The sequence below is a fragment of the Charadrius vociferus genome, unplaced genomic scaffold, assembly GCF_000708025.1.
Source record: "Charadrius vociferus isolate BGI_N301 unplaced genomic scaffold, ASM70802v2 scaffold917, whole genome shotgun sequence".
Lineage (NCBI taxonomy): Eukaryota > Metazoa > Chordata > Aves > Charadriiformes > Charadriidae > Charadrius > Charadrius vociferus.
Genome location: NW_009649175.1, coordinates 655,891 through 673,624, shown reverse-complemented (window position 1 = coordinate 673,624; position 17,734 = coordinate 655,891). Strand labels below are relative to the sequence as shown.

At 40.5% G+C, this 17,734-nt stretch overlaps 1 protein-coding gene across 1 annotated transcript in view; it reads right to left on the bottom strand.

Moving 5' to 3' along the window:
* SPPL3 (signal peptide peptidase like 3) overlaps window positions 1-17,734 on the bottom strand; it is a 64,254-nt gene that overhangs the window by 6,873 nt on the left and 39,647 nt on the right. Inside the window, exons 3-7 of the mRNA XM_009888611.1 lie at window positions 17,102-17,179; window positions 10,894-10,982; window positions 8,078-8,197; window positions 4,642-4,720; window positions 3,802-3,914 (exon numbers count right to left, since the gene is read on the bottom strand). Coding sequence (XP_009886913.1) covers window positions 3,802-3,914; window positions 4,642-4,720; window positions 8,078-8,197; window positions 10,894-10,982; window positions 17,102-17,179 — 479 coding nt within the window. The remainder of the gene's footprint in view (window positions 1-3,801; window positions 3,915-4,641; window positions 4,721-8,077; window positions 8,198-10,893; window positions 10,983-17,101; window positions 17,180-17,734) is intronic.

Here is a 17,734-nt window from a genome sequence, read left to right as displayed (position 1 = left end):
TGCCTGCAGCGCCCAGGGGCTGCGGCCCCGCAACGGCTCTGCCAAACCCGCCGCACCTTCTGAGGATTGACAAGCCGAGCACAACACTGTCACGGCTGCCAGTTTAACCAAGTAATGGGATTACTCAGATAAAAATGCACCCTAAATCATGCCGCATAACTGTAGCTAGCGATAAAATGTAGAGCAAATTATTGAGGTTTAAAGAATTTGACACAGCAAAGCAGCGAGAAGTGCATTCAGTAATTCAATATAGCCTTCAGTTACAGACTTCCTCTGGCAGAAGAGCAAATACAAGGGAACAGTCTGTCTTAAATCAAAGAGGTTTCTCTAAAGCCTATGTTAATAATAGCGCAAGCAAGCCTATATTTAGGAGAGGATTTCCAGGTTATAATTAACTAGAAATAGAAATATTTTAACCAGCGTGAAGTTTTATCTATTGTTCACACACTCTATTTCTCTGTCACTGAAACAAACACAAGCACACGCACAACACGCTTTTCATCAAACTAAGCAAATACTGGGCAGAAAAGGAGATGGAAAAGAGTCCTTTAGATGACAGTGAAGTACACGTGCTAATAATTAGGCAGTTTTGCAAATGCTCTAAGAAACATTGGTAAATTTAAAAAACAGAAGGGAAGCAAGAATGCCCCACGGCAAGTACGAGCAATACGGGCCAACGTGCAGTCAAACCAGCAACGGGCTTCTCTAAATGGCGGCCAGCTTCCTTTTCCAATGAAAAAGTCCAGAAATCATATGAGTAACAAATCATCCATATCCAAGCTCATGGATGGTGTTGACAAACTAAATAAGGCAGATCTCCACTGAAATATACTCCAGATCGGGGTGTCGGGGGGGGAGTAAAGTACCCACACAGTAGCTCTGGGTTGGAAGCGCTGGGCAACAGGTTAACGAAGCTGAATAAGAAAGAACTAACTGAAAGAGTTAACCTTCAATTAACGGAATGAATTAACTTCAGAGTCCCTCCAAGCACACTCCTCACGGAATAAGGCTATTTTGAGGATTAAGAATATTCTTCCATTTGTGATTAGACTCTCCAGATACAGACTGTTTTTCAGCTTTACTGCACTGCTGCACTCAGAACAGGCGATACCACTGAGATGCTGGTGGTGTGGTGTCTGGTTTACAAAGCACTATGCAAGCTGGCAAGGCTTAAACTTCCCCCACAGCCCGCCAGTTGACCTCTGAAAGAAACAGGTACCAAAGTTCTGACCTAGTCATGTTCCTATAAAACTCTCAAGTTGTATTTTAAAGAGTGGGAATAAGAACACATATCACAAAGTAGCCTCTGCTCGACTGCCGCAGCAGTTCCCGGGGTATCCGTGCCCATTCAGTTCACTCTGTACCTACAGACAGACACTGCGTACATCTATAGCATTGCCATTGCACATCTCCAGCTGTGTCTGCTATTTAGGAAAGCTGTTAACCAGGTTCTACCAGGGGACAGTGACTGTCCTTGATGTTTCTGTCATCAAACAATCCATTCTGAGAAATAAGCATTTCAAGATCTATAAATGTACATCACCACATGCCAGAACAACCCCCTGGAGACAATATCTGCTCATTCTATCCTGTAAAACATCCCTGGCTTTAGAAACAGTTCAACCCAGTACTGTGCAGATGGGGGAATTGTGGTATTTCAGCAACGAGGACTGTTCTGGCAGGAACTGCCATCCCTTGATTTTGTAAGGACTGGAAATTCCCATGAAGTACTTCCCTTCCTTTTTACTCAACTCTAAAGTAGAAACTCTCTCTCATAAAGACAGAATCAACTGCACAACAACAAACCATACACACAAAAATCATGGCATACTGTTAAGAAGAACCGCCTGCCCCACGTCTCCCTCCAGCCGCCGGCCCAGGCGATGTGAAGCACCTTCACAACGTCTGTTCCATATTCTGCCGACAGCGAAACAGAAGATCATCCCCACACAAGTGGGGAGGAGTCAGATCCCAGCACACCCAGCAGCTGGCAGGCGCTGGCTGAGGGACGAGCAAGTGCTCCACTTGCATATATTACTGAGTAGTACTTACTGCCCACATCTCCCTCCAAAGATTAACTGGGGTCTCAACTATTCAGTTACAGAAAAGCAAAGGGTAAAGGCAGAGACGATGCGATCCCACTTGCAGCATGAGGACTAAAACGGCAGAGTCTGTTTCCCTGATGAAGGCAAATAAATGCTGTTCCCTGTTGTGTCACTTACAAACGTTGATTTAATTGGATTTGAACAAAGGACAGGAGGCTTACCTATATAATACAGGTCCTCTTAATATAAACTACATAAAATACTCCAGAGCTAGACAGTACCAACACAATTCTGTAAATCACAAACAACCACCAAGAGAAATAAACCCCAGAAAACACTCTGCACCAGCAGTTCAGTACTCTCCAGATTAATTACCTCAAAGCGCGCTATTTCAGACTGAAGTGTTCACAAAAAAAGCTATTTTTAAGTAAATGCTTCTGCCGATATCTCAGTGTAGACAAGTCTTTTCAGATTTTGTCAAAATCCACACTTGCGACTCAATTTGGCTTTGTAGCTACTGCAGATCAAAAAGCACCCTTGATTTCATGGTGGGCTACTCTGCTTAACACAAACCAAACATCACCTGCATTTTTTCATTCAGTATCTGGGTACTTTAAAAGGTATTCCCTCACGTACAACAGGTGGAACTTTTAAAGCAGCAAAACACATGAATGAAACAAAATGCCAATATAAAAAAGAAATAATGAAGATACCATGAGAGGTTTCAGTGCTAAGGACTTGCTGCTGCTGCTATCTCATTTAGGAGGAGCCAGAAAGCCGATGGGATGTATGTTTTCTATTGCAGCAACCAATTTCACGAGCAGGTGATATTGTCCCAGCTATTTTCTCCCAAGCAATCACAACCTCAGGGTGCCATTTCATGGGATGTCCTAAGCCAATTTAGCTGCCTGACACGGCTGAGAAGCAGAGGTCCTGCTCCTGGCTACCTCTTCATCCCTTTCCTATCATATCCACTCCATCCTTTTAGATCCCATCACGCTGCCACTTACCTTTTGCCAAATTTAGCACATACCTGCCTGCACAATAATCCAATTCATCTCACTGCAGCAGCTGAAAAATAGCCTGGCAACAAAAGGGTACGCTGCCATTCTAGTGAGCTAAATCAGTTTACCATGTGATTAAACGAGTGCCAGAGCGAGCACAAGAGATTTGGAAGGCAGGAGGGGAGGAGGAAAGCTCCTTTTCAGAACAGTGAGCTGTGAATTCAGTTCAACCAGCATGAAAAAAAAATAAATAAATCACACCTTCAAGCCAACTGGATGCCTGCCAGCTTTGCCCATCTCACCATACTAACTGGCAAGCATCAAAGAGATCAAAGACAACCAGCTACTGTGAACTGTCTCACAACAAATTATTTGATCATCTGAACCAAAAAACAACAAGAAGCACAACAAAAATTAACCAGATTGTTAAGATCAAGTTATGATTCATAAACAACCACTGTGTCCACACATCTCTAACTAAAACTGGCGTTCCACCCTACACCACACAGGTGCAGAGTATCTGTCATGGGAGTTCTGGCACTTCCCTGGAAGCCTTTACAAACCAGAAAAACAGGCGTCTCAAACATTACCCTGGCATGTTCCTCACAGCGGTTGTTTTCAGGGAGTCTACCACAAATATTACAACTCAGCAAGCCATTAATATTAACAAATTTCACCAATCATCACCAGGTGACTGGATGTGTCAGAACAGGCACAAACCAGCAGTAAAATCCCTTCATTCACATACTCACCATCCATAAGGAGCCAGTGGCCAGTTAGGACCCAGATAAGGACAAGCATCACAGACAGAGAAAATGAGAGCAACTCAGCAGCAGTGAAACGCCCGCAGCAGCCAAAGGAAATCCTAGGAACAACATACAAACATTAGCTAGCAGACTTGATGTTTCCATTTAAAGAACAGAAAATGGATGCTGTTGGAACAAGGCTCAACTGCTGATGAAAGATGCCAAGAACAACTGAAGGGAAGTTCCTTTGCCACAAATAGGTACCAAAACAGCAACAAAATAAAAGCTTTCCTTACATTCAAATAAAGTGCGTAAAGCCTGAACTACAGAGATGGAAAAACAAACAGTAAATCCTGGCACCTCGCTTGAAATTGTTACCATGAATGCTATTTCCTAGCTCCATCTAAGACAGTGTTTTTGCAACATGAACCCCAGTCACAAGGTAAAAAAGTAGTTTCAAAACATGACATTAACAACTGTAATTTTCACTAGTGTAACTACAGTCTCTGAAAGAGCCAGCATTAAAATCCATAGTCCAACGTTAAACATTAAAATCCAATACCAAATCCCAAACTCTGAAATTTCAGCCAAAATCAGCCAAACTTCTTAAAAAAACCCCGTTGGGAAAACTAGTCCCCTGCAATGGTACCGTATTTCCCAGGCTGGCAGAAATCGTGCTTCCTAGTTTCATAGTGGAAACATAGTGCTGTCACAAAAAATAGGCACAAACATCAGCTCTGAAGCCCTGAGGTTAATGCTCATAACCAAAGACTGTTAAAGAATTCTCATTAAAAGAAAGAAATACAACATACGAGATGACGAGCAAAAGATTTCTCAAGTCCTTACTTGTTTTGAGGTGAACAAGGCCGTGTTAAGTACTGGCACATCGGGAGCAGAAGGAAAGCGAAAGCTATTGTTGCGAGGACTAGAAAAAGAAGAAAAGGTAATATTAGTACATTCAGACCTAATTTCTACAGTACACAAACAAGCTTCTCCAATTTGAAAAAGCTTTTGCAACAATGTCCTATTATCATATGCTGCAGTATTATTAAAGCAAGAGCAGTTCAAGGCTCCAAGGTTTTCTGCACAATTTCTATTGTTAGCATGCTTTCAAACTTCCACCAAAATAAAAGCTCTCAAAGGAATGCAACGCCCCAACCCAAAACCTTAAAAAAAAAGTCTTAAAGCTATTCATGATCGTGTGAGCAAGGAAAACAGTTTTCTGAGGGTCAAAAAAAAAAAAAAGAAAAAAAGAAAGAATGTACTACAAACCAGTTGTGAGATTCTTTTAACATTCTCCAACATATGGCATAGACTAAGTCAGCATAATAAAGGGGTTTTTTCCCACTTTTTAACTCAGTCAGTTTTTTTCCTTATCTCACTCAAAGCCCCTTATTCATTATAAAACACAGTACAGCTTAAAATAAGTTGTATCTAGTAGCTGGCAACTTAAATTTGTTAACATAAGAAGTGCTTAAATTTTTTGAAAATAGGACGATAAAAATACATAAATATCCAAATAAATTATTTCCATATACATTTTCTTTTTAAAGAATTATACTGTCCCACCCACACATTTGTAAAAACGTTTAGTAACTGTTGGTATTTATAATAATTTTTCCTTCCGGTTTTTGTAAAAAATAATACCACTGAATTTGCACTAAGGGCTGTTTAAAAGGCTGAAGAGTGAGGGCGTGGAGACACAGACATGTCAGCAGCACACATCCAACGCTGCTGGAGCAAGAACAGACCGAAATGAAAATGGAAGAGTCGCTCAACATTTTCTGCATGCTGCAGATCAAATCTCTGTGCCGTCCTCTATTCAGTCCTTAAAACATTGGGGTGGTTCCTGTTGGTTTTTAAAAGGGATTTTTTTTTTTTCTCTCGTCTCAAACGTAGATGATGGGAAGGAATCAAACATTCTCTTTAGCAGACACCTTAAACCAACTGGAGAAAAAAAAATTGGTTTGGTCAAACCACATCTTTCCACCCCTCAATTCTGCCCCTTCTGGTGGGAGGAAGACTTTTTTAAAAGATTAATTCATTTAATTATTTATTTTAAAAAAAAAAAAAAGTCTGTATGCAAACACCACCATGGGAACTCACAGTTCTATCAGTATTTCAGAGCGGGGGAAAAGAAGCAGAACGGGTAGGAAAAGAATGAAGAGCGTGGCAGCTCTGCACACGCTGAACTAGGAACACTTTCAGAGGTTCTTGGCCAAGAACGCGGCACAGCAAAACCTGCGCCCCTGCTGCCCCAATCCTGCACGCCTCGCCGCCTGCCTGCCCCGCTCCCTGCTCCGCCTCCGCCACAGCGGCACTGACCCGTCCTCACCCAGACCCTCTTCGCCCTTGGAATCTCTCCTTCCCCTTCCTCCCCTCCAGCTCTTCTCGGCAGGGAATCCCGCGCCTCCCGTCACAGGCCACCCCAAAGATGGACCCATTTAGAGAGTATAAGAATTCAAATGTAATCACACTAATATACAGTGCCAAGGAGTACCCACTCTCAGTCTCGCTCCTGACTGTCCAGGCTTCCAGTCATAAGTTTTCTCTCCCCTCTAATCTCAATACCTATTATTCAACTGGCAATCCCTCGGGTCAACTCCTGTCTGCAGGCAACACGCCAGCTCTACAGCTCTGCCCTCTGCTATCAGCTGCTCCTGGCCTCGGGCTGTTTGCTGTGCCCACCTTTGCTCCGGACTCTTCCCTGAAAGGCAAACCTTTGCGGGAGGAAGATTTAAGAGGGGTTTAAGAAACCAGACATCAGCTGTAATTTAGAAGTCCCACCACGTCAGCCTCTGAAATCTAGAAGAGGATGTAAAATAGCACTACTTGAGCTGCAGGGGACAGAGGGACCGCGTCCCACAGTTCCCAAGTTCCCAACCCCATCAGGGTCCGCATCCTGCTGTATAGCCTCAAACGGGGCTTTGCATTTTAGAGGTTCTGGGGCCAAAGTCCCCTGTGCTTAATGACACCCCCTGATGCAAGAGGAAGGAAAAGCACAAAAGTATCATAAAACCACACTCAAAAATAAAGATACCCAAGTGCACTAATCCAAACAGACCCAATCCTCTTAAACCTGCAACAAGCCCCAACTGACACAATTATCATCTAATTACACACCACACATGTTACAAATAAAGTTAGAAATGTCAAGGCCAGTCTGGAAATAAATGGACCAATAATCTTGACAAATTAAAATTTCTCTTTTGGCATAAATCTTCCCTTATAATATCTTAGATATATGTGTATATTCCCCTAATATCTAGCATATAGTAGAATTTATATGAAGTAATAATTTATTTTTAATAGGAAAGAACATATGTGTCATAGGACAAAGTTATAAAAGCAGCATTCAACAGACCTCTACAGGACTGTGCCTCCGGAATTGGAGACAGGAGTCTCAAGACTCCTGTCAAGAGAAGAGATTTAGATTTCACCCATCGACATCAGCCCTGTTTAAGAGGCTGGAGAAGACGCACAGCTCAGGAGTTCAATCCTACGGGGAAAGCCCGCATTGCATATACATGAAGTAGGACAGGATGAGAGGTATTTAGGGATTTAAAAATCTTCACAGATTCAGTATGTGGACTGAGGAGTACAATTTTTAAAAGCTGCTGCAAATTTGGAGCAGTAGGAAAAATTGTGCTACCCTGAACAGCAGCTGGACTTTTGAAGAACTGCAAGAAGATCAAAAGGCCAAAATTTTCCAAAAAGCAAAGCCCTGGTATTTACTTAAATGACAAAATGTAAATAATAATAAACAGGATCAGAGGACTTGCAATTTATTTGCGGACAACTGTTTCATTTTTGTTCTAAATTCAAGCAATGCAAAAGAATAATACTCAAAATGCTTATGAGACCAGAAGTACCCCTGAAACAAAGAAAAACTGCGTAACAGCAAACACCAAAATCAAACTAGGAAAAGATGACTCTGGATATGGTCTCCATGATCCTATAGAGTACCTGAATTATGAAATGTACAGTTCTGAGCACTGATTTATAAACAAGTGAACTTTACAGAAAATAATACACCTTTCAAAACTCTAGCAATTTATAGTTCAGTAGATTTAGCAAATCTCTAAGTGGAAAATACTTCTCAAATAATACTTGTCACTTTATTAATAGCTACAGAGACATGAAAATACAACCATGAAACCTGATGAGGTTTTGCTTTTTTTTTAAAGGTACTATGACATGTATTATAATCCTTATCAACAACATTCAACTGTAGCAATGCTTTCCGTTCTATTCCAATTCCAAGAGAAGAAAACTTAGTCACCTGCTGTGCATATTGTAAAGACAACTTGAACTGAATCAAAGAAGAAGAACATAACTAGGAGAGACACAGACGCTCCGATTGGCAGGAACAACGCCTGGGTAGAATCAATGGTTTGAATACCTGCAGAAGAAAGAAAGCGACATTTAACTTGGGCCGTTTCTTACCACACACATACCGACAGCCTGTCCCCACCAACACAATTGAGGACTCGGACAATGTATTCCATTTCAGTTCTGGTGCAGTAGATATTACTTTGAGGTCCTCATGCACTATCATAACCACACACAGCAGTTTGTGCAAAACCACGCCGGCTAAACTGCACGACCGTGTGGCTGGGTGTGCGCAGCAGCAGCCCCGCTCAGCACAACCCACGAACTGAAAGCTGAAAGAAAACGCATGATTTTTATTTTGTGCCCTAGATAGGATGAATAAAAAGTTTAAAAAAAAATTATTTAGGGATTAGGAATCATACAGTAATTATATATTTGCTTCATTTTACACTGAGCAACATAAACGTGTTGAACAGAGCATATAAAAGTTCTACCTGACCTCTCAGTGCGAGGTAACTGCCCAACAGCAGAGCTGCAGAGTTATGCTGACCAAGCTCCTGCAAAGGGTGCCACGGCTTCCAATTCCACTTGGGAGAAGGCCACCATGCACTTAAATTGCATCACTGATTGCAATCACCAGATAACATCAAGCCTAACAATAACAGGCAGTTTTCAAAATACACCCAAGTCATTTACCTGTTACATGAAACCACCAGCTCAGTTCAGCGTGCACGATAATTGCCTTTTATGCTGAAAGCTGACAAAAATTTCATGCTCACATTTTATAGCTGGAAGCAATTTTAAATAGTGCAGAGATACTGAAGTATTTTATTCTGATAATTCCCCCAACTTAACCATGCAGTGTGACTACCAGGGATATTCATAATGGGACAGGATATTTTTTCCTATATTTTACTGTGAGTTTTTAGAATTACTAACAAAATTGAAAAGATCAGGCTTTGAAAAACCCACCTATCTCCACAAATTCTAATACTCAACCAGTCTCTCCCTTTTTTACAAAAGGGTAAAGTACAATGTAGATAGCCCAGTGATGGCAGTGCAAAGACACCGAAATTCCTGTGTTCTAATCTGTGACTTAGCTCCAGTTCCTTCTGCTTTGAGAAGGAGCATTTAATTCACATGCCCTTCAACTTCCCAAGGAAAAAAAAAAACAAACAAAAAACCAAAACAAAACCCCAGAAATGACATACTACAAAGCACCTTGGCATACGGGAATTAGTGCCTGCAGTGTTAAATGTGAAAGTTCTTCATTTCCTTTCTGATCATTTTGACAGTTAATCCCCATAATGTGCCTGTTCCCCAGCCTCAGACTGCCTTCCCTGACTTCCCAGATGCCAAAAGCCTCAACTGTTTGTTGCTGAATCACCAAGCACAGCAACCTCTTTGCTCTGTGTTGTCAACAGAAGCACTGCTCTGACAAACATGTACATTTCAAGAGTCTATATTAAGAAAAAAAGGCAAAAAAACCCAAAAGACACTACAACATATTATTCATTTTATAATTTTTAAACTGTATTTCTTACTTTAAACAAAGGAACCTTAGTGTTCAGGGTTTTGTGCGCAGGGCTGCTCACATATCTCACTCCTGTCTTCCAAACTTGATGAAACTATTCTGTTTAGCCTGGAGAAGAGAAGGCTGAGAGGGGATCTCATAAATGCTGATCAACATCTACAGGGCGGGTGGCAAGAGGATGGGGCCAGACTCTTTTCAGTGGTGCCCAGCGACAGGACAAGGGGCAACGGGCACAAACTGGAACATGGGAAGCTCGATCTCAACATGAGGAAAAAATTCTTTACTTTGAGGGAGACACAGCACTGGCACAGGCTGCTCAGAGAGGGTGTGGAGTCTCCTTCTCTGGAGACATTCAAAACCCTCCTGGATGTGTTCCTGTGCAACCTGCTCTGGGTGCCCCTGCTCTGGCAGGGTCTGGATGAGATGGTCTCCAGAGGTCCCTTCCAACCCTGCCGTTCTGTGGTTCTGTGATTCATTCTAGAGCCACCCTGCCGAATATATCCATATAAATTGCTATAAATTAAACTCAGGTGTGAATTTACAGCACATTGTGTACTACGCATTCCACTCTAACTGTCCACATACGTATTTTTACCTGCAAAACAGTGCATTTCAAATGGCCAAGCTGTCTGGAATCTATTTATACATTACAGAGGTGACAATCACCATGTAGGAGCTGACATGTTAATCCCCACTCTGAATAGATTGTGTGTAGACACATATTTTATTGTCCATTATAAATGAGTTGCCCAAAGCCATGTGAACTCTATACTTCAATTTCTCTATTGATAAAGCTGAATCATCCTTATGGACTTGTTAGCATACCATGAGACCTCTCATTGCTTACGGACTGGCTACTATGTCATCGTGATAAACTCCAGACAAAGAGAAATTACATTCCCTTCTCATAACTGGGTGGTGGTTTGTTGTGTTGGGTTTTTTTTAAGTAAAGCAGTTTCCATTTCCAGTAAAAGCTGACAAATTGTGCAGTGTGCAATTTCTATGCATTATGGAAATGTTACATCGATGTTTTAAATTTAGCTTCCACAGGCAGGAACTACATAGCAGTATTAGTAGTGCATAGTAAGACGGTAAGTGCTGAGACAAAACAGTTCCATTATATCAGGTGAATCTACAACCCACTTAGCTGAAACGCACAGATGGATGGAGCAAAAGAAGATGCAGCACACCGAAGTGATGAAAGAAAGATAAGGAGTAAAGCTAACCCTTACTGTTATTGGTGCTGTTGCCATTAAAAGACCCAGCTGCGCTGCTATTGTCTTTCTCTTTGTCTTGATTCTCAAAGTCCATGTTAAGAGACCTGCAGGAAACAAAGCAAACTTAACAGGCAAGTTTCAAACGCCTATTTAGGCTCATCAGCTACGGTCTCATTACTGCTCTAACACAGCACCCTCTCCCTGAAATAGCCCATTAATGCTGGTTATTAGAAAAAACACCGTACACGCTGGAAAATAAAAAATAAAAGAAGCCATAATAGTTACAGATGAGGCAGCAAATCACACAGGTTCTAATAGTGAGACTAATCACCGTAGTGTCTGAACCGGTAAGTGTTAACAACAAACCGCAACAAAGATATTTATCTGCATTACTGGCAAGTGTAGAACATGATGGAAATGCAATAAATGTTTCAGTTCTCTGAACTCTTACAAAATATGAACTCTTTCAAAATTCTCATTTTGATCCTTTTCATTCAACTATCAGGTTTCACTTTTAAGACAATATTATTTCCTTCCTCTACATCTTGTTATGAATGATAACGAAAACTATCTTGTAAGTACTTGTCTGCTGATTGTCTGTCTTAAGTGAAAAGTTTCAGCAAAGCCTAGAAAGGAACCAGATAGATACTTTAGATACAGGCAGAACAGACAACTAGAGGAAGCTCTGAATAAATAGTACGAATTGATACAACTTAATTCATCCATAGGAGCTGACAACATTCCCCGATGTACCCACCTCAGCTCCAATTGATTCATCTTCTCATTTTGATAGCCGCACTTTAAAAAACTTTACAAAATAACGCAGTATTCTACCCCTTTTGCCACAGCCTTTGATTGTGATGCAACTTCTAAATTATATTCTAGCAAATCTTGGCATAACTTTCTGAAACGGGGTAATTTCACTTAAGGTCTGCTTTGGCCAGCAGTAATCGCTGTCGTTAAATTCTAGGTTGTTTTATATAAAAATACTAGCAATCAAGTTTACTATGATAGTTTCCCATTCTGATGCATGCATGTTACCATGATTTAGCTGCAGATTTATTTATTCATTCAAATAAGCTATAGAGAACCACCAGAAGGACCGTACAGCTCCTCTCTTACGTCTGCAGCAGCATCAAATACCAAGTATTTCAGTAAAACTTCCAGGTCAACAGGCATTAAACTCCTTTGCAAGTCGAGCTGCGAGTAACTGTACTATGCAAAGTAAACAAATTTTACTAATTTGTCAGACAAGTAAAGAATACACCACAATCTTCTATACAATTCTATAGGTATCAAAGTTATTTCATTTTAATGTATATGTTACCTACTGCAATGCACAGGTGAGCAATTTTGTGCTGCAGTCACACAACCTGAAATCAAGCACATATAGACCTATAGTACGAAGACAGATGTGGTGTGTTAAAGAAAGAGGGGTTGAGCAGTTTCACTGTATAAAAGAAAAACAACAAAAAAAAGGCTCTTCCAGTCTAAAATGGGTTTGTTTCTTCTGTTTCTATTACGCAAGTGCTCTCAAAGAGTGGCATCAAATTAAAGCAGCTTTTGGGCTCAGGCAAAACATAAGGAAGCTTCAACTTCAGACATACAGTACTCGTACACAGATTGTGGATCACCAACTAAAAAGTTATCAAAAACACAAAGAGCCAATGGAGAACACTAAAATTCTAGCAAATTAATCTGTTCTTCTTAGCTTGTTCTCCGAAAGATCCCCCTGCTCTGTCTTTTGTTTGCAGTGCCTTTATCCTTAATTCATGCTTCCCTTTTCCCCATTAATGCATTGTAGCCTCATCATTTTCCTCTCAAGCTATAAAACTCCAGGAGGAGGCTGACAACCCTCCAGGACTCGATCCAAGATTCAACCAAACAAAATAATTCTTTTCTCAGAGCAGCGTTTCATTCCTCTCTGAATTAGCACAGTTTAGCAAGAACTTCACACCATCATTCTCCCAGTGGCATCGGGCAACTCATAATTTAAGGCATTGCTACCAGCAAAGAAAACTGGAAAGAGACTATTAGATCTACTGCTTGTAAACAACTTCACCCTTTTTCTTTCATGGCAATAGTGTCAGCAGTTACCACCTATAAACATCCCTACCTCAAAAGTAAGCATAAATTAGGAAATTACTAACACTTAGCAACACAGCTGCTCCAAGATAACAGTCTGAATAATCTCCAACCATTTCTCTGCTACAAATTATCAATAACATAATAAAAAAATTGAGAAGTGATCACTAAAACATCCTGCAAGAAAATTAAAAATTATATTGTAAAACAAGGTATACTGAAAACTACTGGACTGTAAAGAAATCGCAAGCTGAGAAACATTTGCTTTTTTTGTTCAAGTTTCTACTGGGCTTCCACAGGCGACATTGAGCCAGCACCTCCCATCGGGCAATAAACTACACAGTTGTTTCTTCTGTGGGTCCTCACAGTTCAAGCTGGTAGGATTTCTAGCACAATGTTTCAAAGCAGGCACGGCTCAGCCTCCCGCGGGGAACCGCGCGGTAGGGTTACACCGAGGCCAAGGGAGTGAGTAAGCTGCTGGCACGTTACCACCACAAAAGTTCAGATTCAACTATGGATCACTTCCACTGCAGTAATGCTCGAGGGACACCCTGCAGGAGAATATTCTTATGAAACAATGGAGAAAATATGAAAGCAAGTACGTATCTATAGAGTCGCCTGCAGATGCAATATATTCTTGCTCTACTTAGTGAGGACAGTCACCCATCTTAACAGCTCCAGGGCTGCGAGAATTGTGGGTTGCCACAGAACTGCCCAATGTCAATTGCTCCAAATAAAAAAATTACAATCAGAATCAGTCATTGACCTGAGAGTTTAATTCAATCAAATCTTAATGCATATTAGAGAGAGAGCGCCTAAAATATGTTCTGTGCTCTAACATTGCTACAGTCGCTTGTAAAACCTTGCTGTGAGATTAAAGGACAAGTCCCAGTGCGAGGTCTGAGGTGGCCATAAGAATAGGGGAAACAATAGCAGAAAGTGCACATAAAAATGTTTTCACTGCCCAGGTGGAGTAAGAGTGATGGAGTAAGAGTGCCCGAGTCCCACATCTCTGATAAGAACATCTCGCCTTCAGCAGGTACTTTTATGTGCGCCCACTTGTGTGCGCAGACGCAGACAGCCCCCAGGAGCATTCGGTGAGAAGGTCTGTCCCAGCCCCTGGTTCCCCCCTGCCAGCGCTGCGGCTGTGGGTGCTTATGAACTCCAAGCACAACCTCTCTTTTTCTAACTGTGAAATATGTATCCTGATTTCAGCAAATGTCAAGTCATAAAGCCAACCGTAAGGACACTGTCTGAACTATTTTCCACTTACACACCTATTTTAGGTACCCAAAGCCTAGAGGCAGAATGCACTGGTTTTATCCCACGCTTCTTGGTTTGGTTTAAAAGCAGATACTTGAACAGATAGATTCTGGGTTAAATCAGGCTTTACATAAGCCGAGAGACCACGTCTGGGTGTGTGATAGGATAGAAAAAGATTTAGCTGTTACCTGCTTGCAAAGTAACCCTAACACTTAAATCACAGAGAAGCACCTGGACAAGAATAGGTGGCTGTCTTGCAAGAACCCATGGAAAATAACCTGCTTCAAGCTAAGTTCACCTCTTTAAAAATCCATAATTAATACATATATACGCATGCTGCAGTTCACAGCCTGTACCTGTTTGAAAGATATTACTGACTGTCAAATGGGCAAGTATAAAAGTATACCAAGTTCAAGGACAAAGAGACGGTCAAAATGTATATGGGAGAGATGTTCAGAAGGGCTTGAAGCTAAAATTCCTGACCAAGCACAAATGTAGGAAGGAAACACTTGTTCATCCACAAAGAAGCAGGAACTCTATAAACTCTATAAACTGCACTTTGTTCTGGATGCGGACTTTACCCACGACCTATTAGACATTCTTCTGAGTATCTTGGGGGTTTGGAGTTTGTTTGTTTGTTTCAGTTTTGGACAAACGCTGCTTGTATGAATAAGGACAGAGGACCAAGGCTTCCCTTTGTTCCCCTGAAACCTCTTGCATTAGATTAGATCCACCACGCATGTGGATTTTATCCTAATGACTCATCCACCCAATTCTTTCTGATCCTATTACTGCACTTCTGTTTAAGTCACCTGCCAGCAATACCACAATAACTCTATTTGCTTCTTTTTAGACTGAAAATCAGAAACCAAACCCACCTTCTGCAACATGAAGGTTATCTAAGGAGTGCTATTTGCTTTTTGTCTTATGACAGCTCCGTTTGAGATGAAGCACTCAAATCTAGATGAAGACATCACTGTTGTCATTTGAGAACAAGCACCCTAAGCCGTCACTTTCATCTTTCCGGGAATCACTTTTCTAAGAAAATCCACCCACTTTGCCAGAAGTTTTTATTTTAGTACTTTAGGAATTTCCAGATGACTATAATTTTGCAACTACTATCACAGTTGAATTTCTTAAATAAGTTCATTGTATCTTAGACCCCTTTATTAACACCACTTCACAATTTTCTGTTAAAAAAACCCTGCTTTTGACCTCACTTGCTGACCAAACAGAATGGGAATTTGTCCAAGTCACCATCATAACTGTGGGTTTCCGCTCAGGCATCTGCTGAAGAGAACTGCATATAGGAAATTAATTTTAAACTGATGGGACCCAATCTTGGTCTGTAATAGCTTTTGCATCTTGGGGTCTTCAGGATACACGCAAAGGAAGCGGACTCGAACAGGGCATTTCCTCAATGGATTTGTGTCCATCACCATTCCACTACTGCATCCAATAAGCTAGACTGATCTGAAGTTTGCAGTCCTTGTTATGTGAGCAGTTTTAAATTTAAATCACAGGATACGACGGTTAAAGAGCATGTGTATATAGGAATAAGACGGAAACCAGCAGGAGAATATTTTTAAGAGCAAGGAGCTCTGAGAAAGGCAGGCAATTTAAGTTCAAGCACTCCTGCTGTTTTATATTGCATTATGTTTCCACAATTGAATTTTAATAAATGCTATGGCTTCTTGCAGCCAGATGCCATTCCTTTTTACACCACTGCCTAAATGCAAATAGTTAAAAATGGGATTAGCCCCTCAACTATATGCTAGGCTGACTCAAGACTTGAAGAAAAAGCTAAAACAAATACAACCTTTTATTTCTTATTTTTTTTAAATTTTCATCATCTTTCAATTTCGTTTTCCTAAGGCCTTCTAATTTAATTCCATCAGCAGTGCTATTACCTAATGCTCTCTAGCAACAACAGACAGCTCTTATAAAAAATTGGCTCTTTCATTATATGATTTCATTAACTTACGAAGGCAATTTAAAACCTCTTATCTTAACAGCTGCAGCTTACATCATATATATGACCATGGCTATCATCTGTTTCAGGAATACTCATAGCAGTTCAGAGACTTCATTGTGAATGTATGGCCTTTCACCATAGATTTGTTAAATGAAGCAATGTTCTTCAAGAAACAGGAAGAAAAAAAGGCTGTACTTGAAAAAAAATACTTTCATGCTGTGATTTTTTTTTTTTTTGTCAGCATGAATCTCAGTTCTTAGGTGCCACTACATTGAAACAAACGGCATAATACAAGCTGCAAGTCTAAAGGGACAACAATGTTTGATCTAAACTGTACTCAAGTCTCCTAGAGTGGGGCAAATTTCATTTTTGAAGATTCAAACTTAACCTGCAGCAGTTCTCAGACACTTTGCTGGAATTGAGCACTGACGGTGTTTCCCACGTCTCTATTAAGCTGTTACTCACACTCAGGTAAATAGCAAGTGGGACTTGGGAATCTCTGTTTGCAATCACAACAGGGACATGCTGAATCGACCAACACAGAAACATTATATATAAAATTCTACTATCGATAACATTACATTTCTATCTCTCTTTACAATCCTTTTATACCCTCCAAAATACAATTTTACAGAGATGTCTTCAAGCACTAACTTCTAAGTTATCTTATATGTGCTTATAACTTGACATACAATTATGTCTTTCAGAAATGCCAATTAGCTACATTTTCTTCCTTTTCCATTTCCTTTTCAGAAGCAAGACATTCTCATTTACATTAGCCATCAGTCTGACAAAGATACAGTGAAACAAAAGGCATAAACATAAACTGTATTCAGTCACTTGCCATATTTTTACTGGAAAAAGAAAAATTCTGCAGAACCTTAAAAAAAAAAATCTTACCTGAAACTGCCGTAGACTATGAGGAGAATAGAAATCAGGAAAGTAGACACTTGACTGGAATCCACAAGGGAATATGCCCTGGAATTGGGAAAAAGAAGGCAGGTGTGTCATCATGAGTGTCCATTTCTCCACTGCCTTTTGCTAGTTCTTTTTCTTGTAATACAAATGGAGAATTGGATGACTAATCTTTATGGCAGCTCTCTCTAAAGTTCTTGTATCATCTAGGAATATAAAACCTGTACCTTGTAAATCAACTTTTTATATTCAACACCGCAGCATGCAAAATCTGTACAACAACGAAAGGACAATTCAAAGTCCTTGTGGTAATTTGTTCTGAACTCACCACAATAATTTTTTTTTTTCTCAAATATATTAAAATTGCTTCAGTTGCAACTAATGCAACCTTGCATGGAACTAACTCTAACCTGTTTTCTGTGAGGTTTCTTATGTCTTAACCAATAATAGTTAAGTTGCAATATGGCAGTCAAGGTTCCCTTAGTCCAGGAAAAACAAACAAACAAATAAAAAAACCCCAAACCCACAAGCTGCAATATGCATTTATTAAACCACACACAATTTCTTCCCCACTGCACCTTGCAGACACCTCGATACAGGATTCCCCATAGAACTTTC